The sequence below is a fragment of the Abramis brama genome, assembly GCF_963993115.1.
Source record: "Abramis brama genome assembly, chromosome: 6".
NCBI classification, from domain to species: Eukaryota; Metazoa; Chordata; class Actinopteri; order Cypriniformes; family Leuciscidae; genus Abramis; species Abramis brama.
In genome coordinates this window covers 12,513,669-12,540,157 of record NC_139968.1, presented here as the reverse complement: position 1 = coordinate 12,540,157, position 26,489 = coordinate 12,513,669, and the positions used below count along the sequence as shown (strand labels likewise).

The 26,489-nt window shown below is 37.1% G+C and overlaps 1 protein-coding gene across 14 annotated transcripts in view; it reads left to right on the top strand.

The window, feature by feature from the left end:
• LOC311084500 (natural killer cell receptor 2B4-like) overlaps positions 1–20,839 on the top strand; it is a 61,296-nt gene extending 40,457 nt beyond the window's left edge. For 4 of the 14 annotated variants that reach the window (XM_084116579.1, XM_084116580.1, XM_084116578.1 and 1 more), the window contains 4 exons: positions 17,572–17,904; positions 18,155–18,451; positions 19,300–19,386; positions 19,526–20,839. In XM_084116579.1, coding sequence (XP_083972705.1) covers positions 17,572–17,904; positions 18,155–18,451; positions 19,300–19,386; positions 19,526–19,665 — 857 coding nt within the window. In that variant the 3' untranslated portion in view covers positions 19,666–20,839. Of the gene's footprint in view, positions 1–1,604; positions 1,795–2,370; positions 2,470–8,897; positions 8,984–9,106; positions 9,399–14,938; positions 15,109–15,215; positions 15,545–17,387; positions 17,510–17,571; positions 17,905–18,154; positions 18,452–19,299; positions 19,387–19,525 lie in introns of those variants that run through there. The other 10 variants (XM_084116573.1, XM_084116582.1, XM_084116581.1 and 7 more) reach the window with 9 other exon arrangements.
• Positions 20,840–26,489: the final 5,650 nt, after the last annotated feature.

Genomic DNA, 26,489 nt, shown 5'->3' with positions numbered 1-26,489 from the left:
GGATAAACAAACCAAAAGTTTACATAACGGTTCAAAATGTTGACGTCAGTAAGATTTTTTTAATGAAATTAATATTTTTATTCAACAAGGATCGAAGCATTAAATTGATCAAAAGTGACAGTCAAGGGTTTCACACTGTAAAAAAAAAAAATCTACTTCATATAAATGCTGTTCTTTCAACTTTGTTCATCAAATAATTCTGCATAAAATGCATCCTGGTTTCCACAAAAATATGAAACTGTTTTCAACATTGATAATAATAAGAAATGTTTCCTGAGCAGCAAATCAGCATATTAAAATGAATTATCATCATGACTGGAGTAATGATGCTGAAAATTCAGCTTTGATCACATGAATAAATTACAGTTTACTATGACATAGAAAACCTATGTTAAATTGTAATATTACAGTTTTTACTGTATTTTTGATCAAATAAATGCAGAGGATAATTAAAAATCTTACAGACCCCAAACTTTTGAACAGTAGGCTAGTAGTAGGCTAGTACTATAATTGGGGTAGTTTTGTAAAAGTCACTGACTAATTACAGGCGAGTTGAGAGCACAAATCACAAAATATTTAGTAGTCATGAAAACGTATTCAGATTTAGCATATTAATGATGCATTCACCTCATAAATCATGACACACTGCTCTAGCACAGGAAGGTGCATACAAGTTCAAGTGCATATCAGAAGACTGTAATTACCTACATCCGAATCACAGCCGTGCTGACATAATAGATACATGCACAGTTTTTACATTTGAGCCCCTGCCCCTGAGGAACTCTCTGCATGTTCTGAGAAACTGAAAACAGTAAAGCCAATACTACATCTTATTGCAGTTAAATAATCTTACTTATCGTAGATTACAGTTCATTACAATACAAAATTCAGGGAAACACAACCACAGTTCAGTGTATTACAACTACACTGGAGTCAATACAAGGACAAGATATGAATAGCACACTAATAGGCTATGGGACGTTCAGAACTAATCTAAAATAATCTAAAACTGAGGTGCTGCAGTTAAAAGCAAGCAATTTTTTGAAACAAATTAACAAACACACAATTAAATAATGTAATTAATAATTAATAATAAAGGAAAACGGCAATCTACTGAAAATTCACATTAAACATTTAACAAATATAAAACATATAAAATATAAAAACCCCATAGGCTTTACCTGGTTCTCATGTTCCAAACTCTCATATAGAAAATACAATCATATGTACGAGAGAGCATCAAATGTCCTGCAACCGAGACCTGCCTGACCTGGAACTGCTGCTGCATGCACCCAAGGTTTTAACGGTAACACTTTACAATATACACCATGGGCGAGGCTAGCCCATTTTTAGGGGTGCCTCAGCACTTGGAGTAAAAAACTTGGAGTAAGAAATGTTGTTATTCTAAAAATTTTGTTCGTTTTGACAAGGTTAAATAATGTCCAAAACATACTCCATAGTTTGTGGTTTAAAATGTATGTGTTATGGATGAAAATGAAAACATCCCCGCTTAGCAAATGGTGTCATCCTCTTCTCTTCTCTTCTACTTCTCCTCTGTAACGTTACCTGCACCGCTCAGCACATAGGCTCAGCACGACCGTCATCCAGCGCGAAACACACGCAGAGTGAGAACCATAGGCGTCACTAGACCCTTTTTAAACTTCTGCCTAGCCCCCCTAAACATTTGTGATTAAGTGTAGGCTACACAAATTCGTGTTCGCAGAAGCTGCTGTGCGCGAATTTTAGCAGCACGACTGACGCTTCAGTTTACGGTCAAGTGCGAGTTAAGAAGATGTAAGTAGCTAAACTAAACATTTTATATTTGACAGTTTTTTAGGTCATAAATGTTAAACGAATGACAAAAATAATTAGAAAACTAATAAACTTTTGTCTAATTTCGCCATTTTGAGCTGAAAATAGGCCTATATAACGTGTAATTATGTCATTGTGAGGGGACAAGAAACATTAACAAAGCCGTTTTCATAGGCACAAGATTAATAATGCATGTGTACATGTTGAGAATTAATATAATACAATTTGTAGCCTTTTAAATTAAAAAAGTGTATTGAGATGAGGAGAGAGCAGGTTTTAAATCTATTTCTTATCCTTTTTTGGCCTTCAAACGTATTGAAATGCACATATCAGAGAAATAAAAATGTTTAACCCCATAACAATCTCAAATTTATGATCTCTTTGATTATAAAGCCCTGTCTACGGCCATGTATTAGGCCTAGATCAATAATGAATGTGTACATATTGTGAATGAATTTAATAAACTTAGTTACCTAGCTTTCCTGGTAGCTTTGTCTGAGAAAATGATTCATAAATCAACCTATCAGTTGACCCTATGTTTACTTTCTTCACCGACAGACAAAAATGAAAAGCCTATATCAGTCAAAGCTCAGCTTTAGGAGGGGAAAAGACAGAGCAAGATAAAAACAAAGAGAAAAAGAGTGTGATGCTGATGAGGTGAGAAAATAAACAGCTGCCTGCACATGGTTTTAAAGCTGTTGTTATCCAATTTTTTTGGCCTTCAAAACATCTTAAAATGCACAAATGTAGATCAGAGAAATCAAAATTTTCTCGGGGGAGCATGCCCCTGAACCCCCCGTAATACCTCACATTCGGGACCTCAGTGATTATAAGACCGTGCCATATGCATGTTACTGATATACACTTCACTAATCTGCACTAAATTAAAGGGATACTCCACCGTTTTTTCATATTAAACTATGTTATTCCTTTAAAGAGGCTACATGCGATTTTCTGAAATTTAAACTCGCGACTGACACCTGTGGCCAAAAAACGGAACTGCTCTTCCTTTCTGCTCGCTCTCGTACGTGCACACTTCACAAGTCATCCGCTGCAAAGAAGTCAACATTATGTTTACAGAGGTAAGAACAGTCAAATACATATATTGTTTGAGAAACTAAGTTTGTTTGCTGACTAGCGGTGGTGGCAGAGTGATCTGAAACGTTTAACATGAACGCGTTTGACGTCACATCCGCAGACAGCGCGCGAAAAATCCGACCCGACAGAAAATAGGAAAAATAGGATACAGGCTTATAGGTGCACCCACTGTGAGCTGACAAGGTGTCAGTATGCTCATCAGGAGATGTTTGAGTCATAAATGGTCAAATAAAAAGGCTATTGTTACGTTTATTTTGGGGGAAAAGTTGCATATAGCCTCTTTAACTAAGACGAGTTGATACATACCTCTCTCATCTCAGTGCGTGCACTTAATCGCTCCAGCGCGCAGTGACACTTTGAAAGCACTTAGCTTAGCCCAGTATATTCAATGGTATCTAACAGCAATGAATTTAGAAGTGACCAAACACATTTTTTCCCTATTTTAAAAACACGTTTTTCCCTATTTAAAAACACGTTTTTCCCTATTTAAAAACAGTTACAGGAGTAGTTAGACGACCAAGTATGGTGACACAAAATAAAACGTGGCGCTTTTCTAAGCGGGTTAAAAAGGATAACTATAATGTATGGCGGAATAGCACTTTTGGGAGTACTTCGACTGGCTCAGTAAAAAGTCACGCCTGATCCTCTTCCTGTGGGTACTATCAGAGTGTCACTGCGCGCCAGAGCGATTAAGTGCACGCACTGAGATGAGAGAGGTATGTATCAACTCGTCTTAGGCCATCCTTAAAAATATTTTGGTTTGCAGTAACGGCAAAAAAAAATTTCACCGATGTCTAGGGGCTGTTCACACCAGGCCACTTCATGCGTTTTCTCAGATCGGATTGCAATCTGATTTATCAAAACGATTCCATTTACACCTGGTTACATATACAAATGTGTGGGGGGGTTTTTTTTTTGCGGATATAAATCCGATCTTCAATTCCCGCTATATGCAGATTTAATGGAGTGCACGTCACCGAAAGCAACAGTTATGAGATACATTATTTTATTGATCATCAGCTAAAATTTCTGAATCAAAGCCCGCAATAAGAGAAAGCGGAAACAGCCCTGGTAAGATCATTTCGTTTCTTTACATTTAATGAAGATGATTGTGTGTTAAGCGTCTGTGACTTACTTTCACTTTGATTTGCGATAGCATGTTGATGCTCAGCTTCTCATCTGCGGCAATGCGTGTTGCAGTAGCGTCGTCATATCTGACTAAAACATGACATATAGCCTATAACACGCTCTCATATGTTTATTTTTTAATAAACCATATTCAACAACATATAATAATGAAATAATCTTTAGAGTAAAGCTGCAGCCATCATTACCAAGCGCGAACCATTGACAGTGAATGAAACGAAGCGAACTTAGCCTACAGGCCGTAGTGTGACATGCGTTAACCAATGGTGTAAACATCATAGATGACGCGCCATGGGTTTTTATTTAAAAGAAAGAACGTAGCTTATGTTTGTATGTAGGTCTAGGCAATTTATATTCAGAATACTTAATAACTAATATTATTTTATTGCATTTGTATTAGTTGTTTGAAGAGTTAAAAAAAAAAAATCGGTCGGTCTTAACGCATTTTACAACCGGCAAGTCGGTCGGACTAAAAGGGGAAAAAAATAAATAATTGGGTTGGTACTAAATTGACAGGGTCGGTCGGGTTACGGCAAACAAGAATATTTTTAAGGATGGCCTTAGTTAAAGGAACACCATGTAGCTTTTCAACCTTCATAATATATTTCCAAGACCCTTGTGATGGTACATCGACTTACAATAGGTTGAATGACACGTCTGCCATAGCCTGACAGGGTCTGTATCGCTTTTACTGGCACTACGTAACTTCAGGGTTCGGGTAGTAACCCGAGCACAAAAAGAACTACAAAATTCGACTGCTTTACGGCATACGTCACTTCCCCCACCACTTCCTCAAATTTGGACGTGAGAGGCCAACCAGCGTTTGTTTTCGGCTTTCGTGCGCATGTTTTTGTCATGGGGCTGTTTACACCTGGCCACTTCATGCGTTTCCTCAGATCGGATAGCTATCCGATCGTGAAAAGACCAGGTGTAAATGTCCTCCGAAACGCATTCAAGACGGATTTGAATCCGATCGCTCAAACCACTTCAGGAGGAGGTCTGAGACGCATTCCAGACGAAACTGGACAAGTGTGCATCTGGTTGTTGAAACCACATATGTAAATTGTACTCCTCCCAAAAATGTAAAAAAAATAAATAAAAAAACGTGTGAGAGCGTGTTATAGTCATATGTTATTGCCAGATATGATGACGCTACTGGAACACGCATCACCGCAGCTGAGCATCGATTCATCAAGACAACGTGCAAACTATCGCAAATCAAAGTGAAAGTAAGTCGCAGACGCTTATCACACAATCATCATCATTAAAAGTAAAGAAATGAAATGATCTTACCAGGGCTGTTACTGCTCTCTCTTATTACTTTAGCTGATGATCAATAAAATGCAGGTCATATCTGTTGCTTTCGGTGACGTGCACTCCATTAAATCTGCATATGGGTGGAGGGGTATTTACGACAGTGCAAGTATTCCACAGCGACTCTAGGGGTCGCTGTTTGACAAAAACACAATTTCTCCACAGTGTGCCTTTAAGGGAATAACATAGTTTAATGAAAAAACGGTGGAGTATCCCTTTAACTAATGCACAGATAATCACATGTTAATGTATGACTCATGAAGAACTAAACCATTAATGATTACTGCATCAGCAACTAATAAAGATTCTAAATGATTAATAGATTAAGTAATATATGAATTGTTATTAGTTAAATGTGTCATAATGTATTAATTCCTTAAAAACTTATTTTATTAACTAAAAGTGCAAATTAATGCGTTAATTACCACAGTTGGTCAAGGCAATGTAGGCTACTTCAACTTCCAGTTGTCTGCTTTAATTAATCATTAACTAATGATTTGCAAATATGTTATGACTTTACTTGTTGAGGCACATGACTATTAACTAATTGTTAAGTAATATGCCATTTATGGGCTTTGACAGTTTGCACATGCAGTGAATGCTATGTCAAAGAATGTGTGTGAAGGATGGGTGAGTTGGGCTGCACACAAATATCAGCACACCAGAATCTTAACTCCTGTTTAATCTGTTTCTGTTTAATCTGGACGAGACAGCTGTCTACACTGGACATGACAGACCATTGCAAGTCCATTTGTCCTTCGTAACAGAGCTAGCACAAGAGCTCTGAGTAGAGAGCGCGGGGCACAACGTAACACGGGGCTAGTTGTAACACGCTTGTTTTAAATACTTCCGCACATGCTTGGATGACGAAACTTTGTGTATTTACTAGTTGCCATATCAACACTATATAGGAAAAAAAAATTCCGCCAAAATAAATTAATAAATTTCTTACTTAAGTTAATTTTTCATCTCTATTTTTTGTGTTTATTTAAAATAAGACAAATCTGATATATATGAATATCCAAGATGTTATTTAACAGTTGAGATAGTTATTTAATGCTTCGCTAACTAGCAGAAGACACTAGCCGGGTTTAAATCCCAGTTGTGCAGGCGGGGGCATGTTGTCACACTGCGTTACAATGTGCCCCTATTAGAATTATGCTATTATATTCTATAATTTTATTAATTTTATTGAGAAAACGTGAGAAAAAGGTGAATAAAGACAGAGTCAATGTTCAGAAATTACTAATTATTTATTTGTTTTGAACTATGTTGTATAGCTGTGTTTTCATGTGTTCGTAGTCAAAACTCAAAAATGAGTTTATATTTTATTATTAAAAATTGCCATTATTTTATATGAAAACGTTTTTTTAATTGTATTTTATTTAGAAAATATTTTAGTTTGTTTTGTATATTTTTTTATTAGATCAGATAACATTTTAAGCTGCCATATGTCATGTTACAATGTACCCCACCTATGGGGCATGTTGTCACATTTCACTTCCATTCTTTCGGGGTATATCAAGAAAAAAGTATATACTGTATTGATAAAACAAAAACACATAATTGTACTAGACATGTGGGAAATTAATGTGGGAAAAAAATAAATACTCTGAACCATAAGTAGATTTACACAAACTGAGAAAGTCAAAAAGCGTTACTTTGTGCCCCGCTCTCCCTACGTCAGAAATAGAGTGTGGGATTAGTTTACTGTCGGGGTTTTGTCGTGTAGCGTCGCGCCGCATCCAGTGTAGTATCACTGACTATAATGGACGTTCTATTGTCTTTGTCCAGTCGAGACACAGTGTTATGAAATAGCAGCGCTCGACCGCATGTTCTCAGTGTACCACGACCTCAAGCTTAACCTGACATAGTCCTGTGTGTGAACAACAAGGTTCATCGGACTCAGTGAAATCTTGTTTGTACATGGTTGGAAATTGAAATCCATGGCTTAGTGTGGATGTCCAAACCCATAAATGGCATTTTACTTAACAATTAGTTAATAGTCATGTGCCTCAACAAGTAAAGTCGTAACATGATACATTTCCAAATCATTAGTTAATGATTAATTAAAGCCGACAACTGGAAGTTGAAGTACATTGCTTTGACCAACTGTGATAATTAACACATTAATTTACACTATTAGTTAATAAAATAAGTTATTAAGGAATTAATACATTATGACGCATTTAATTAATAACAATTCATATATTACTTAATCTATTAATCATTTAGAATCTTTATTAGTTGCTGATGCAGTAATCATTAATTAATAGTTTAGTTCTTCATGAGTCATCCATTAACACATGATTATCTGTGCATTAGTTAAGCATGAATTAATGCTTATTAGTGCACCCGTATTGTAAAGTGTTGCCTTCTGCTGTATTACAGACGATGCTGAGGCGCACAGGAGCGGCGTGGAGATCCGACCATCTGCATAAATCTTAGGCTGAATCTGAAATCGCCCCCTATTCAGCACCGATATACAATAATGAGTAATAATGATGTAGCCTATACGTTCAATGGCTGTCCGAATTCGCTCACTCGTTTTGGCTTGTTTCACTCTCACATTTTAGATGTGTGTGTTACAGTTATATTATTTTAATATTCCATAGGCTACTGTCCCAATTTTACTCGTTATTTCCTGTCCCACTTTCCTCTTTAAATCCTCAAGTAAAATGTGTCTTTACACACTGTAGTAGCTTTCCTTTAATCCAGGGAACGGTGGTAAGATATTCTTCACTCATAGTTTGTTATAAACAAATTCACAACGTCCACACAGCAATATAAATTTCAATGCTTTGTTGTCCGTTAGATGAAAAATATAACTTGTTTTAAAACAAGCACAGCTGTCCTTCCTGATATCATCTGTTAAATTCATATATTAAATTTATTGTTCAAATTCATATGTTATTTAACATAAATTAAATAACATGAACAGGTACTACACCTACACCGCTGGTGCACACCGCCATCTAGTGGTTGAACAATCATTACGTTCGGCTCCTGCACAGTCAATATTTCAGCATGTTGCACCATTTGCAGAAAGCACACGTCATCTTTTAGAAAAAAACATTTGTTGTATACATACATCTGATAATCAACTGTTTATAATATGCAAAACAAACAGTTTTACATATAAATCAAACATTTTAAGGACATTTAAAATCTAAATGTATATTTGTGCCAGGAAGAGTCTCAGACATACTGGAGATGGGCAAATGCTCAAAGAAATACATCTTCCAGATGAAAATACGCTTATGTTCAGGGGTTGGATGCCTTAATATTAACTGCAATGTTTTATTAATTCTTTGTCTCAATTCAAGTTTTTTTTAATGATCCCACAAAATAAACATTTTGCTCCCCAATGTTTTTCTATAAATATCTAGGTTTATACTATGTAATATCGCCACTCAGTCACTTATGAAATGGATGATGGGTGAAATGCAGGAAAAGGCAGTCAGAGCAAAACCTGACTTCCTGTGCTTTGACGTGGTTGAACTTTTCCTCTCTTTGCTCTGTACAAGAGTTCATCTCTGTCTCGAGGGACCCGGGTTTCATTTTCAAGTGTTTATTTACAACTACAACATGATTATTATTCATCTTTATCTCTGTAAGTATCTTTGAGTATTTTGAACAGCTTTTCATGTGCTTTATTCCTGTAACTTTATTTCATGTATTCAGTCAAATGTTTGGACACACTGCACTATATTAATTTCTCTTGATACTGTGGTAGCCAGAAGGAAACATGGCCCCTCACAACACAGCACAATCACCTGCAGCACCATCAGAGGAAGACAAAAGGTCAGGGCTGCACAGTGAGGTTCAGGACCAAGGATGGCTCCAACACAGGTGTGCACAATTCCCCCCTCTGGCAGGGAGCCTCAGCTGCAGGCTGTTGGGCCATTTAGCAGCTACATAAAAGAGAGCTAAGCACCACAGTAGGAGGAGAACAGAGGAGGTGATCAGACACTGAGTGCTGGATGTTATACTGCCCTGTTCTGGAGGATAGAGGCCTAGAGGAGGATGTGAGTAGCCTGAACAATCTGATAACCCTACATTAGTGATGGTGAAATGAAGCTTTGTGAAGCACTGAGGCTTTCCCCTCAAGTGTATCGTAAATTGGTTCATTACTCGAAGCTTTTCAATACGTTGCACACTAACGACAGCTTGTGGTCAAAAGGTGGAAAAGCAATTTTTTTTTATTTTATTTTATGTAATAAATCACTTTGTGCTATGAAAACCACATATGGAGCTTAAAATATGACAATATGATTTGAATTTTAATTGTGTAAATTTGAATTATTTACAAGTGAAATCTAACAAAATTGAATTTTAGGTGGTAGTTTAAATAGTTCTGAATTTGATTTTTTTTAAATGAATATTGAACATTTGAAATTTAACAAATTGAAATGTTTTTATGGCTGAATTTTATAGACATGTATTTTCAAACAGCTAGTTTTTTTGTTTGTTCTGAATTCGTATACTGCATATATTCAGTTTAAAAAAAATACAGATTCAAGTTTTCAAGATAAAGAAATTCAGAACTTCAAATTCAGTTTTCTAAAATTCAATCTCAAAAGTTCAAGTTCAAAAATTCAGATCTTACAGAAAGTAGGTCACAGGTCATCCACAGGGAAGAGTAAAGGATCTCAGATAAGTCAAACAGAGCAGAAAAGAGTAGAAAAATGAGAAAACAGCTTGAGTATTAGATTTCTAATATTCTACTAATAATAGTCCGCTGCTGCAGTTGCACGGAGCTTACAAAACGCGTGTATTGCAACTATAGGCTACATTTAATTTTCTCATCAAACAACTAGACTAACGAATGGCTCGGTACAACAGAAGAGCCTAGAAAGGGCTTTTTCTCTGTGTAGACCAGCAGTTGGTCTGAATTTGCTATAACCTATAGCCTATTTTCTGGACTGTATAGGCTAAGTCACGTTTTATTTATAAAAATATACATTTTACTGTTTCGAATGATGTCATATTATCTGTATGACTATAAATAACAGAGTATTAAGTTATTTTCCAGCAGTGGAACAAATCCAAGTGATGGCGTTCGCGCATCGCGCTCTCACACAACATAGGCTATCAGTTCTGGGCTGGCGTTGCTTCATAACGCAGACTGTTCATTATCAAAATGAAACAGTCAACCAAACATATAAAAAGTTATTCTGCCTAATTTAATTGGTCTGTTGTACAATATAAAGGGCAAGCTGTGCCGCACACAGTCCTACTTGTTATTCCAAACATTTCCCTTGCTGTGAAGACGCTGATTTAGCCTATACGTGTATTTTGGGACTCGACTGAAGTATGAAGCCTTTTTTATATTAATAGTTAGCATCCACATGTTACATTGCAAATATGAAAACTTTTGACTGAATGAGAGATGCGCGACCGTTTTGATTTAAATAAATTTGTTTAGGCTTGGCGTTTAAAATAGGCTAAATGTTGTTTGTAATAAAGGGCACAATATAGGCTATTTTTATAGTCTATGTAGCCTATATTATTTTATTATACATGACTACTTATTTTTCATTCTTGTTGTTTTCTGCATCCATTTGTCATTCAGTAAGGGAAAGTAAAATAGGCCAGTGGTTCTCAACTCCAGCCCTCGGGACCCACTGCTCTGCACATTTTGTATGTCGCTCTTATCTGACACACTCAGTTCAGTTCATGGAGTCTCTCCTAACGAGCTGATGATCTGATTCAGGTGTGTTAAATAAGGGAGACATACAAAATGTGCAGAGCAGCGGGTCACGAGGACTGGAGTTGAGAACCACTGAAATAGGCAACACATAGCCTACATGTTAATAGTGTTTATCATGTAAATGTTGTATTTTATTTACAGGTCTTTTACACTATTGCTGAATAGGCTAATATTAAAATGTTTTTTTTTTATGACGCGTTTCTCTCTCAACATGATCCGATGTGACTTGCACTCTGTGCATGCGACTTATTTTCTGGCAAATACGGTCAGTTAAAAAATGTTGCTGTAGGCTATTATTACAAAATGCATAGAGTGGAGACCATTTGGGCAAAAAAACAAAAAAACATATTGTGTTCATTACCCCCACCCACATTTGGGCTTAATCATTGTTGTTATTATTAGGAAATGTATTTAGGTGTAGACAAAATCAGTTATGTTTATTTATAAATATGAACGTACCTCGCATCTCCCGGACACTAGCCGTTAGTCTACTTCTTTGGCCTATTTTTTTTTTTAGCTGGCCAGTTCTCAAAATCTGTGTGGAAAAGCTGCGGAGCGTGGAGAGAACGCACAATGGCTTTGCTTTGGAATTTTTTTTTTTTTTTTTTGGAAGTTTAGTTGCCAGAGAAAATAACACAGAGTTTTGTTTAACATCAATTGATACTCAATATTAATTAAATAAATAAATATAATGTCAGAGAATGCACAAAGCGCATCCTTTTGAGATGTAAATTATAATACATTTTAATAAAACACACAAGGCCTACATCATAAAACTCAGAAGATTATGTATTTTAATATATTATATTATAATACAAATAAAAAGGCGTCATACTTCAGTCGAGTCCCAAAATACACGTATAGGCTAAATCAGCGTCTTCACAGCAAGGTAAATGTTTGGAATAACAAGTAGGACTGTGCGGCACAGCTTGCCCTTTATATTGTACAGCAGACCAATTAAATTAGGCAGAATAACTTTTTATATGTTTGGTTGACTGTGTTTCATTTTGATAATGAACAGTCTGCGATATGAAGCAACGCCAGAACTGATAGCCTACTATGTTGTGTGAGAGCGCGATGCGCGAACGCCATCACTTGGATTTGTTCCACTGCTGGAAAATAACTTAATACTCTGTTATTTATAGTCATACAGATAATATGACATCATTCGAAACAGTAAAATGTATATTTTTATTTGTGTACATTCAAAATGACTACAAAATATCATGTCATTGAAAAATAAATAAAACAACATGATGCGCTGCTTTAGCGCGTCTCGGTCTCTTTAGATCTTTCTGGTGCTCACCAAAAATGAACCAAAATAAAGAGAATAGCCTTCTTGGCGCGCCTACTTTTGAAAGTCAACATTTAGATTATTTAACGTTAAATGCATTATATATGCCTGAGTCACTTTGGAATAAATCACAGCGTGTTTCATGATAAAACGTGACTTAGCCTACAGTCCAGAAAATAGGCTATAGGTTATAGCAAATTCAGACCAACTGCTGGTCTACACAGAAAAAAAGCCCTTTCTAGGCTCTTCTGTTGTACCGAGCCATTCGTTAGTCTAGTTGTTTGATGAGAAAATTAAATGTAGCATAGTTGCAATACACGCGTTTTGTAAGCTCCGTGCAACTGCTGCAGCGGACTATTATTACTAGAATATTAGAAATCTAATACTCAAGCTGTTTTCTCATTTTTCTACTCTTAATATTAAATAAAAAAACGACTGAACGAAAGATACACGGATTCTCTTGAACCACCACCGCGTTTGCGGCAGAAAACTACTGCAGTTCAGCCAAAATGCTCTGTTTGACTTATCTGAGATCCTTTACTCTTCCCTGTGGATGACCTGTGACCTACTTTCTGTAAGATCTGAATTTTTGAACTTGAATTTGAGATTGAATTTGAGAAAACTGAATTTGAAGTTCCGAATTTCTTCATCTTGAAAACTTGAATCTGTTTTTTTTTAAACTGAATATTTGCAGTATACGAATTCAGAACAAAAAAACTAGCTGTTTGAAAATACATGTCTATAAAATTCAGCCATAAAAACATTTCAATTTGTTAAATTTCAAATGTTCAATATTCGTTTAAAAAAAATAAAATTCAGAACTATTTAAACTACCACCTAAAATTCAATTTTGTTAGATTTCACTTGTAAATAATTCAAATTTAAACAATTAAAATTCAAATCATATTGTCATATTTTAAGCTCCATAACCACAAAGCAATAAAAATAATCAGTGTTAGTGTTGATGTTTACACAATGTTGAACAAATGAGTCTATGAATTAACTTATGAAAGAATTAATACATAGGGGAAATTAACTCTGCTCTGTTCAACAAATGCAGCCTTAAAACTTTAGCCGTAGTCCTAAACCTATGAGTTCATAGGCAAGGCTCATATAGGCATATATAATCAAAATAATGTAAAATGGTGAAGTGCTGGGTAGTGAAAGTGCTTGTGAACTGGGGAGTTGGGTAACTGAAGAAATTGAAGATTTTTATTAAGGAACAGGACTTGTTCAACAATGTGAGGGCTAATAAGTCTATTTCCTTTTTTTTACCTGCCTTTGAGAATATTCTCTCACATGGGACTGAGGAGGCAGGGGTGCATAAAAATTCCAGGGCAAGACAATGAAGATGTGGATAGACACGCTTTTGAGTAGCCCAGAAATGCAGGGGATCTTCTGTACGTGGAATATTTGGGTCACTTGAACTTCAACTGTGGCATCTGCTGTTGCATTTTTAATTTGTCTGGATTCCATGACATGACTGTCCAGTAGATCCCACAGACCTTTACCTGAAAAAGAATTGAATAATACAAATACAAGTTTAATGGAATTCAATGTATTTCTCTGCAATAGCTACATGCATGATCCATGCCAAATGTAATAAAACACAAACATACACACACAACAAACAGTACCTGAGTGGGCTGCATGGCTGCCTGTGGCTCCTGTTGGCTCTGTTGTGATGAGGAGATTTGAGAGGATGGGTTGTTTTGGGCTGCTCGTATGATTGCAGCACATTCTGTGCATTTGACTGGCTGCCGATAGTTTTGAAGCGTGGATCAAGCAGAGTTGCTAGAGTCATGATGCTCATAGTTTCATATGTAGACATCCTCTCAGAAAGAAGTCTCAGGAGGTTGTTGCACAATTGCAAAGCCGTCTCATCATGAACCTGTGAGCTTTCTGAGGTACTATGTTGTTATAAGAAAGCTGTTGAGAACATATTAGGCACTCAACCTACAGAAAGAGGTCACGTATTAACTGGAGTACTTTTTTCATATACATAATGTAGGCCTATTATTTAACATAATACATTTTTTATTATGCACTGAATAGGCATAAAATTACATGTAAATATCAATTTACATTATAATTAATTCTTATATTTAATTTATATAAATTCGTGAATCATAATTCATTTTAAAATCATATTCTTATTACAAAATAATAATAATTGGCTTACTTTATTTGTTGATACGACCTGAAAATGCTGCCAGACTTCCATGCTAAAAATTCAAGAGAGCTCACTCTCTGTTTCAGTCTCAGTCGGTCTCAGTTCACTACCGAAGCGCATGACACTCGAAACCTGCGCAAAGGGTTCGCGCTATTTTTTTGAATCAGAATAGGAAGCAGTCACGTGGTTGTGTGTCGAAACGAAGCTTCGGACGTCACAGATCACGTGGTTATGGCAACTGAATCAAGCTCCGATACACTGCTTCATGTGATGTTTCATGTGATGCTTCATGTGATCTTCTTGTGATGTTTTTTTTTTGATACAAGCTTCGAAGCCTCGGTGCCGAACGTCACATCACTACCCTACATCTCTTCTGCCTCCCTTCCAGATATAAACTTGCTGTCACAAGGAGCTACCAAGAAAGAAGGAAAACCTGAGTTACTTTTCTCCCACTCCCTTCTCCCACACTTTATGAAGAATAAAAGTCATGTTTTGTTGCACTGAAACTCTGCCTAGTGAACTGTTTTGAGTAAAACTCTCCAAATCTCGTCTGTGAAGGTTACAATACATAAAAACTTATATGATAAAGAATTAAAATGTGACAGCGTTTTAAGAGGATACTTGTAAATGAACATGATTCTTTTTATTTTATTTTTATCTTGTAGATCTGCTCATTTGGTGTCAAGCTGCCGAGACTTTAACAGATCAACTAACAGATTTGGGGCAAAATGTGACCATAAACTGTGATCTTGGTGAAGAAGAGGGTTTATTGGTTTTTACTAAAACTTCAAGATTCTGCGGTTTTGATAATGCACTCTTTTAGAGGAAAATCTGTTTTACTTCAATAAAAGATTCAGACACAAATATTCAGTGGACTCTAAACATCATCTGTTCATAAATAATGTCACTATTGATGAGTTAGGAGTTTATTGCTGCATGGGCACATCAGGCTCAGATCCAAAATTCAGCAATGCCACCAGACTACACATCATTGGTGAGTACACTTTTAGTCATATTGTTCTGTACAGTGATTATAAAGAGATTATTATAAAGTGTTGCATCTAGACAAGTGGTCTGCACTTTAACCCAGTGAAGAGTTGTTCCTCTTTGTCTTCTGTGATGTTAACATTTGCGTTGGCTATCGGTGTTCTCAACAAGTGTGTGATGTTTGATGCTAAATATTAGCCTATTTCACATCAACATAAAAGCCATTATTTCATCTAATGCTAATGTGCCATGTTCAACAATGTTCCTTATTTAATTAAAGTGTCACACATCTCCTCATTACTGTAGTTATCTTCACACTTCTGCAAAATGCTTTAAAAAAGAGGTGTGACAATTTGCAGAAAGGAACATGTGGAGGAGGTGACAGCCACAAAATGTCTAAGTATATTACACACATACATTGTGTGTGTTATTCCAGGTTGCCGGATGTGAAAGCAAATGAAAAACCTTGAATGCAAACCTGAGAAAAATATAGTGTTAACTTTTAAATTAAAAAAGGTTAATCAAAAATATATGTAATATTTGGACTCTATAGACAGAAGATAAAAGTCTAATGAGCATAAATAGGAAATATGTCTGTGGTCACATATGGAAGACATAAAGGCTAACCACACTGTTGGCTGCTTGTGTTTGTCATCACACACACACACACACACACACACACACACACACACACACACACACACACACAAAAAAAACCCTGTCAAGAGTGACGTCAGAGCCAGATCAAGCATAGAAGAGATGGATACTATAAAAGAAAAGTAAATAATTATTCTTATTTCTTGTTTTGTCAACTTAACTTGATACCTTGATACATTTTAATGCTAATATTCAGATGATTATTAAGAATATGATACAGCTCAACTTTAAACCGTAACATATTAAAACAAAAGTGCATGGATGTCAAACAGAAACCTGTTGTGGTGTGAGCTGTATTTTGGGCAGTATCACACACGCACGCGTGTCATGTGATGAATGTGGTTTGTTCTGTTGAGTGAACAAATGGATGGATGTTTGTGGTTGGTTTGCATGTGTAGTTTGTGGGTAAAAAATATCTTGTCCAACTGTTAATATGCAGTCTGACATTCATTTAGCTATAAAACAGCTTTACAGTGAAACAGACATAAATCTATCAACACTAGGCTATTGCTTTAAAAAACAGTCAGAAGTCAAGCAAAATAATTTACACCACAAGAGTAAAAAAAAAGTAGGCCTAGCTAATCTATTTTAAGATAAAGATTAGAGCAAGACTGGAGTATCTGGTTTCATATTTCTATGCTATGAAACTAGTTCTATTAGAGATTTCTAAAGTTAGTTGACTAATAGTAGCCCTTACATTTGTGCAAGGCTAGGCCTATAGTGTCCTTTTTATTATCATGAACTATATTTCAGTCAAATGATCTGTGATTGTGTCATTTTAAATGGCTCAAGCTCAGGTCTGGTAAGTTATTGGTTAGTCCTGCAAGGAGAAAGTCAAAAGCCATTAACTAAAACACAATCTGACCGGAGGATATGGGCAATGACTACATGTTAATTGTCATATTGGATCAAATGTAAGTAAAATAACTATTAACGTACTGAAAATGTAAAGATATAATGATTTACATTTAAGGACGGCAAAACCCATGTGTAGTTAAAAAAAAAAATATATTTTTTCCTAACAAACAAACAAAACCACCTGCTCCCTCTTAAGTAAAAATAGACTTCGTTAGATATGTAGATAAATGGATTTAAGGTTTGTTTTCCGTTACTGATTTAATAACAGGGAGGTAAATCGCCCCCCCCCCCCCCCCCCCCCGGCGGATTTACCGCCTGTGCGCGTTCACGCGACAGGGTGTCAAATCCTGTCAATCAGCCTAAAGCAGCGTCTGAGGTTTCTGACACTTTTAACTGCGGAAGAATATGATTCTCGCTTTAGTTTTACTGCGTTTTTGGTTGTTGTGGCATTTGGGTGGTAAGTATTCAAATATTTTTGATGCATTCCGTGTTTGCAATATGGACTAACATTTGTTCCAGGTGTGTTTGGTGTTGAGACTGGGGAAATGAAGACTTTGTCCGTGATGGAGGGAGATTCTGTCACTCTACACGCTGATGTTTCTGACATACAGGGAAATAAAACAGTGATAGAGTGGATGTTTGGAGCTGAACATCCAGATACTGTCATAGCTGAAATCAGTAGAGAAGCAAATATTAATACTGTTGATGAGAGATTCAGAGACAGAGGGCACATGGACATTCAGACGGGATCCCTCACCATCACAAACATCAGAACCACAGACTCTGGAATTTATAAACTAGACATCAGCACAAATACAGTAGTAGTAAAAACGTTCAGAGTTACTGTCTATGGTAAGTACAGCAGTAGAATTGGGTCTGTTCTTTCCAAATTTGATTTTGACATGATCAATCTTTGTCAGATTAACTCACAGAATTAAAAATACTGTGTTTTTAAGCGAATTAGATATAATGAAAAAGTGTTTGTTTGTAATGTATCCTCCTGTGTGTGTTGACTAAGCTTTGACTGAGAATATAAATCTGGACATTCTTGTTTGTTTTTTATTTGATTTACTCTGATTTCTCTTGTTCCTTAAATATCCAGCTTCTCTCCCTGTTCCTGTCATCATCAGAAACGCTTCACAATGGTCTTCATCATCTGAAAGTTCATCAGTCTCTAAATGTGTGCTGCAGTGTTCAGTGGTGAACGTGAGTCATGTGACTCTCTCCTGGTACAGAGGAAACAGTGTATTGTCCAACATCAGTGTGTTTAATCTCAGCATCAGTCTCTCTCTACCTCTGGAGGTGGAATATCAGGATAAAAACACATACAGCTGTGTGTTGAACAATCCCATCAGCAACCAGACCAAACATCTGGACATCACTCAACTCTGTCAGTCAGGTAAATCAGTGTGTTTATACACTAATATGTCTGAATATCTCATACCCTAGCCATAAATATAACACAGGTGTAATTAAATTTGTGTTTTTATTCAGTATTTCATTAGTTTCTTTATTATTATTCATCGTCATCTCATTATCTATATTTAATTTACCAATTCATTGTTATTATTAATATAATTTATTACAAAAATAAACTGTGTGTGTCTTTAAAGTTTAAACAATTGTATCCCTTAAAACTGATCGTTGATAACCAAAATTACAATTACATTTTTTCCCCCTGTGAAAACAATTTCTTTATGCCTTAAAATAGTTTGAATGTAACTCCTACACATTTGCTTCATTTAGCATATGTGCAGCATGAATATGCAAATGAGCCCCGCCTCACAATCACATGAACTCAGAATACCTGATCCACTCGGTCAACTTTACTGTATGCTACACCATTGCAAGTGGAAATACTGGTTTAGTTCAGCCATATATGTTTGAACCAGAACATAACGTCAGGCACATAACCTGGCTTCTCTTGAGACTTGATATGCTAAAGCCCGCCCGCCTTGTGACGAGGTAGTTTGTGACGTCAGAAACGCCGTAGATTTCAAACCGCCTTTTTTCACTGCAGTTTTAAGGAGAAAATACTCATCAATGGTGATGACTGATGAATTTGCACATTGTTCGTCTTTAAGCATATTAAAAACACCACATAGACATAAAAACATCTTAAAAACTTGATTTTCACCACAGTGGGACTTTAACTACAAATTGTCATGGACAGACAGTTAATGATACTGATTTCACAAACATCAAGTGCACAAAACACAACTTGCTTTATTTTCTATAATCTCACAGTATTGCCGCATACTGAGAAGGCATCGTGGCAGATTGTTACTCTGATATTTGGTCTGGTCAGTGTTGTTCTCTTCATTGGAGTGATAGGTGAGTTGGATTTCTAATTTATTACAATGAAATGTGTAGCATGACTTTATATGTATGAATATGAACAACTCCTTTCTGGTTTGTTGGTTAAGTTGTTCTTGATGTGTTGAGATTTTGTTGATTTCTTTTGTATTCTTAGGTCTAGTAAATGGTTTTCCTGAGGGAAGTAACACACATCCACAGCGACCTCAAGATACTGACCTACAGCAGCTTCAAGTTATGGATCTTGAACAACCTCAAAACTCAACCCAAACACTGATACATTATATAAAAGTGTGATTAATATAAATTATTCAGAGGTATTCCAGAGCCTTGCAGATTATTTGTCTCTTAACTGAAACATCAATCTGATAGGGTTGCTAATACTGATTGCTCTCCATTTACATCTCTTTTTTCTCCATTTATCTTAGATTTAACATACTTAAAATATAAGAAGAGGCATAAGTAGGATGGCTTGAGGGACAAAACAAAAATTCCAAAAGTTTGGGGAAAACAACATGAGTGCATCCTTTTACAGTCTACAGTAGATATATTACATTAATATATTACGACTAAAAAAATAGAAATTGGTGACAGCGCCATCTACCTGCAGGTATAAATAGTTTATTGTGCATATTCAGTCACTATATTGTGTAGAATTTTAATGAACATGCTTCGCTGTTGGCGTCAAATGTTGCATATATGTCAAATAATACTAATTGTTTTTCCTCAAGTCACCTTTATTTGTCTTGTGTGTTTAATTTGTTTTATTCTTAAAGATGGTTTCAGCTCTGACATCAATAACATTCACGGTGTCATTGTGTTTTCGATGTACTTCCATTTCTTGAATGATTTCTGCAGGATCATGTGAGACTTAAGACTGATGTAATGATGCAAAAAAATCAGCTTTGTTATTATCACAGGATTAAATTACATTTAAAATTCAATAATATATAAAACAGTTCTTCTAAATTGTGTGATAACTTTTCACAATATTACTGTATTTTTGTTCACATTATCCAGCCTTGCTGAGCATAAGAGAGACATTTGAAACAAACTAAATTACTCCAACATTTTGATCTCTATTATGTTCTATCATATAGCTGTTAATAAATATATTAACATACCAAATGTTACTCAAGTGCCTTATACTGCCATCCAGTGGTGAAGATTACATCATTATTATTATACACAGTTGAATGTTAAATACTTCTGATATAAGTGTGCTTTGTTTAAGATTTAGTTTTTTTGTATAACCTCATGGGTAATGTATAATTTGTTTAATTTGTTTTACTGAGGCCACTAAACTCACTAATATGTATTATCATTTATTCATTCTCATACTGAAAATGTCCAAAATCATGAGTACATCATTGATAGCTCCACCAGCCCAATTTATCCAGCACTTGATCTATTTGTGAATAGAGATCTGTTCAATATTTGTAAAGTTATAATGCATGATTAAAGCAAGTGGAAAAAGAAAGAAACCATTTCTTGGTGTGTCACATTTTCATTTCCAGTATAATCTGCCCCAACTTCTCAGCTTTTTGTTCAAAATATTGCTTTTTTTATGAAACTTACCCCATATACAGTAAGTATATTACACACATACATAGGCTATGTGTGTCTGTTTAATTAATTTTATTCCGGGTTGGCGAATGTGAAAGCAAATGAAAAGCCTTGAATGCAAACCTGATAAACATATATTGTTAACTTTTAAATAAATAAAAGGTTAATCAAAAATATATGTAATTTTGGGACTCTATAGACAGAAGATAAAAGTCTAATGAGCATAAATAGGAAATATGTCTGTGGTCACATTCACATATGAAAGACATAAAGGCTAACCAAACCAGTCAAATTCTGACTGACTGCAACTTGAGCAAAAGACAAACGTTTCACATAAGAGTGGTATTATTCAAAGAAAATGTATGTCCATGCTAAAGCCAGCTGGATCATATTCTGTGGTTGCTTCTCATTTCTTATTTGTGCATCCTCGTTTCCTTTCCTCGCTTCCTTTCCTCGCATCTCAGCTCCGCCCCCTGTAGGATGCGAGGGAAGGCTGCAAGGAAAAGACGCGAGGACGGAGGAATCGAATGTAACAATAGGTTACTTGCGTAACCCCGGTTCTCTGATAGCATTAAGTGAGGTGTCTCACTATGGGATACGCCCCTTCCGCGGATTCCACAGAAGTCCTATTACATTACGCCAGCTCCGATTCGCTGGCAGACATGACGTAGTGTCTGGGAGTGGCTACCCCACCCCTCAGTATAAGAGGAGCAGCACTACGTCATTACGACATTCAAAACAAGCACACCTCTTCCTCGCTTCACACAGCAAGGAGGGTGATCTGGTGAGACACCTCACTTAATGCTATCAGAGAACCGGGGTTACGCAAGTAACCTATTGTTGTCTTTCAAGCATACGTTTCGGTGTCTCACTATGGGATATACTAACTCCCGTAATGCCAGATAGCCTGCCTCGAAGTCTCCTGCCAACCACAGCACCACCTCTAGGGCTGAATGAGTCCCAATTCATGACTCAACTCCAACGCTCAAAACTGCATGTGCCAAAGTTTGAGCTGTAACATCCAGTTTATAGAACCTTGCAAATGTATGCGGTGAGGACCAACTCGCCGCTTTACAAATATCCTGTATCGTGACTCCTTTAAAGAAAGCCCACGAAGTTGACATTCCCCGCGTTGAATGCGCACGTAAACCAGTCGGGGGCGCATGACCCTTACTGGAATACGCCAATGAAATCGCCTCCACTATCCAGTGCGACAAGCGCTGCTTAGTAATCGGCTTCCCCATTCTTGGCTTCATCCAAGATACGAACAGCTGATCACTCTCCCTGAACCCTCTGGTTCTTTCCATGTAGATGCGTAAAGCACGCACAGGGCACAACTCATTTAGCTTTTGCTGTCTCGGTAAAGCAAAAGGTGGTGGATAGAAAGCTTTTAGCTCAAAAGGAGTGACAGAATTAACTACCTTGGGCATAAATGCAGGATTAGGCTTCAGAACTACCCCTGCATCCCCGGGCATGAACTGCATACATGCTGAATGCACCGAAAGCGCATGAATCTCACTTACGCGTTTCGCTGAAGCCAAAGCTAACAGCAGCGCCGTCTTAAACGACATTATTTTAAAATCAATCTTGTCCAGTGGCTCAAACGGGGACATTGAGAGCGCATCAAGTACCAGTGCTAAATCCCATGAAGGGGAAAGCGGTTTTGAAACTGGCAAAACGTGACGCGCGCCCTTCATGAACCTGCACACTAAAGGATGCTGCCCAACGGTTTTACTATCAAAACCTATGTGACAAGCAGAAATAGCGGCCAGATACACCTTAACGGTTGAAAACGCTTTTCCTTAGTCTATCAAATCCTGTAGAAATGATAGAACTATTGCCACTGAGCACTGAAAAGGAATCTCATTCTTAGCCGCGCACCAGCGCTCAAACACGCCCCATTTGCAGTCATAGAGAGACCTAGTCGACGAAGCTCTAGCATTCTGTATAGTTCTGATGACATTGTCAGACAGACCGGTTGTATTCAAATTTAATCACTCACAGGCCAGGCCCATAGTGCCAAGCGTTCTGGATGGGGATGAAGGATTTCCCCCCCTGCCTGTGACAGTAGATCTCTGCGTAACGGGAGAGACCACGGGTCTTTGTACAGCATACGTATGATCTCCGCCAGCCAGTATTTCCCTGGCCATCTCGGAGCTATTAATATCAGCTTTAGTCCCTCCTCCCTCACTCTGTAGAGTGTTGGGGATATTAATGCTATCGGTGGGAACGCATACAGAAGAGTGCGGGGCCAGTCGTGTGCCAGCGCATCTATCCCCAGAGGCGCGCTCTGATCTTTCAGGGAGAAAAACAGAGGACACTGAGCATTGTCGTGGGACGCAAACAGGTCCACTGTCGCTCTGCCGTATATTTCCCAAATCTGCTCGACCACTTCCTTGTTCAATTTCCACTCTTCGTAGAGTGGATTTCCCCTGGATAGCAGATCCGCACCCTGGTTCATGACGCCCTGTACGTGCGTCGCTCTCAGGGATAAAAGATTGGCATGGCTCCACAAAATCAGTTTGCATGCCAGCATGTGTAAGGGAAGTGATCTTAGGCCTCCCTGCCGATTTATATATGCCACAACTGTGGTGTTGTCCGTTCTCACAAGAACATGATGTCCTTTCAGAAAAGGAAGAAAATGCTTCAACGTTAGAAACACGGCCAGCATTTCCAGATAGTTTATGTGAAGATCGGTCAGATGATGACCCCATCATCTTCCATTCACTATCCTGCCCTCGTGAATGCCCCCCCAACCGGACAACGACGCGTCCGTCGTTATGACTTTTCTGGTTTGAACCACACCCATAGGAACCCCTTGAACCAAGAAGGTTGGGTATCTCGCAGTGCAAAAACCGCCTCTGACGTCACTCTCACTCTCCTCCGGGAGTGTCTTAATGGGTCCAGTCTCAGAGACGCTACCCAGCGCTGAAATTCCCTCATAAATAGTCTGCCTAAGGGAATAACCATTAGGGCTGAGGCCATCAGACCCAATAATCTGAGGCATGTGCGGAATGAAACAGTTTTCCCCCTCTGAAACTCGGCCAGGCATCGGGTGAATTTTCCCACCCTGTCCTCTGACAGTCGCGCTCTGAATGTCACCGAGTCCAGTGACAGCCCCAGATATGTTATAGACTGTGCGGGAGTCAAAACACTCTTTTCGGTGTTTAACTTTTAAACCCAGTTTCTGAATGTGTTCCAGAAGCATAGTTGTGTGATTTTTCGCTTCTTGCTCTGACTGAGCTGTCACCAACCAATCGTCTATGTAGGTAGCGAGACGAATGCCCCTTTCCCTGAGCGGGGTCAGGGCCGCTTCTGTACATTTTATAAATACTCTCGGGCTGAGAGACATGCCGAATGGTAAAACCAGGTACTCGTATGTTACTCCCAGGCAGTGGTGGACAGTAACGAAGTAAATGTAATTCGTTACTGTACTTAAGTAGCTTTTTTGCTTCTGTACTTTACTGAAGTATTTAAATTTGGGAAGACTTTTACTTTAACTCCACTACATTTCAAAGTCAAATATCTTACTTTTTACTCTACTACATTTTCAAAATCAGTCGTTCCTTTTTATTTATGAGTGGATAAAAACTTAACTGGTCAAATGAGCCACCAATCACAGTACAGCGCGCACGCTTTGTTTTGAACTTGCCTTGGCGGTATCTACTAAGCGCGAACCAGAGCCGTTAAATATGAGGGTTGCGACCATAGACAGTATATAAGAGGTTGCGACACACTAGGCTTGTTTGACTTGAACCGGCGCTGCACAGACCGATCAGTTTATGACATCAAAGTATAGAGCGAAATCTCGAGAGCGATTGAAAAGCATACAGAGCCGTCTACTCTCTAATCGCTCTTGCGGTATTTTAATGTCATTCACCGATTGGTCTGTGCAGTGTGCAGCGCCGGTTCAAGTTGAACAAGCCTACTGTGATCTCGCCGCCGCGCAGTCACATGATTCGTGTAGCTCTCAATAGTTCCAAACAAATCGCGTTGCCAATGATTTTAAGCGGGGCAGAGAGCAGCAGCTATTATTGCAGCAATTATCAGTAAATATTGATGCATAATGAACATTGCTTATTACGTTGACACTAAAATGACTTGCTAGCATTTTTTTTCTGGGGAGCAGCAGAAACACTGCATTAATACGTTTTGGTGTTTAATTTTGGAGGGAAATTGGCTGCTCCCATAACGTAGAATATATATATATACAGTGCAATGCATAAGTGAATACACCCATGCTAAAGTTGACTAAAAAGAGGAATAAAAAATCATATTTTGGAAATTGAACTTAATGCCTTAATTTAAAAAATTAGGAAAAATCCAACCTTTAAGGACACCAATTTTCTTTGTGAATGAATAATGTATCGTAAATAAATAAATGTTCTTCCTTAAAATACATGGTGCATAAGTGAGTACACCCCTATGTTAAATTCCCATAGAGGCAGGCAGATTTTTATTTTTAAGTATTTTTTTTTATTTTTTTTTAGGATACTATGCATCCTGATAAAGTTCCCTTGGCCTTTGGAATTAAAATAGCCCCACATCATCACATAGCCTTCACCATACCTAGAGATTGGCATGATTTTATTTCAGTTAGCCTAATAGCTGGTTTGATTTGCATTGAGAGATGATCTTATGGAAAGTACCCCATGCCAATCTCTAGGTATGGTGAAGGCTATGTGATGATGTGGGGCTATTTTAATTCCAAAGGCCAAGGGAACTTTATCAGGATGCATAGTATCCTAAAAAAAAAAAAAAAAAAAAAAAAATCTGCCTGCCTCTATGGGAATTTAACATAGGGGTGTACTCACTTATGCACCAGGTATTTTAAGGAAGAACATTTATTTATTTACGATACATTATTCATTCACAAAGAAAATTGGTGTCCTTAAAGGTTGGATTTTTCCTAATTTTTTAAATTAAGGCATTAAGTTCAATTTCCAAAATATGATTTTTTATTCCTCTTTTTAGTCAACTTTAGCATGGGTGTATTCACTTATGCATTGCACTGTATATGTGTGTGTGTGTATATCAATGGCATTGTGCAGGTTTATGTGAATGTATCATAACATTATGATGTTTATAATTATGACCATAGACGCTCGTGAAAAATATATACAGTAAATACTGTAAATGTATTATATCTTATGGGAATAGTCCCCTTCCCTCCAAAATTAATCACACAAAAAATGTATTCAATTGAATTCAATTAAATATATATATATATAATAAAATTAATGTCATTTTATTATTAGATTGATGTGCCAAGTGTGATATTAGAGTGTTCACGTAGACTGAGTTAAGCAAGAGTCTTATGAAAAAAATTATAATAGGACATTATAGCCATAAAAAAAATCATAGTACTTGGATACTTAAGTACATTTGAAAGCAAATACTTTTGTACTTTTACTCAAGTGAATGTTTAAAGGCAGCACTTCTACTTTTACTTGAGTAATATTTTACCTTGAGTATCTTTACTTTAACTCAAGTACATGGTATGTGTACTTCGTCCACCACTGGAGGAAAGCCACAAAATGTTTAGATCCTCTTGA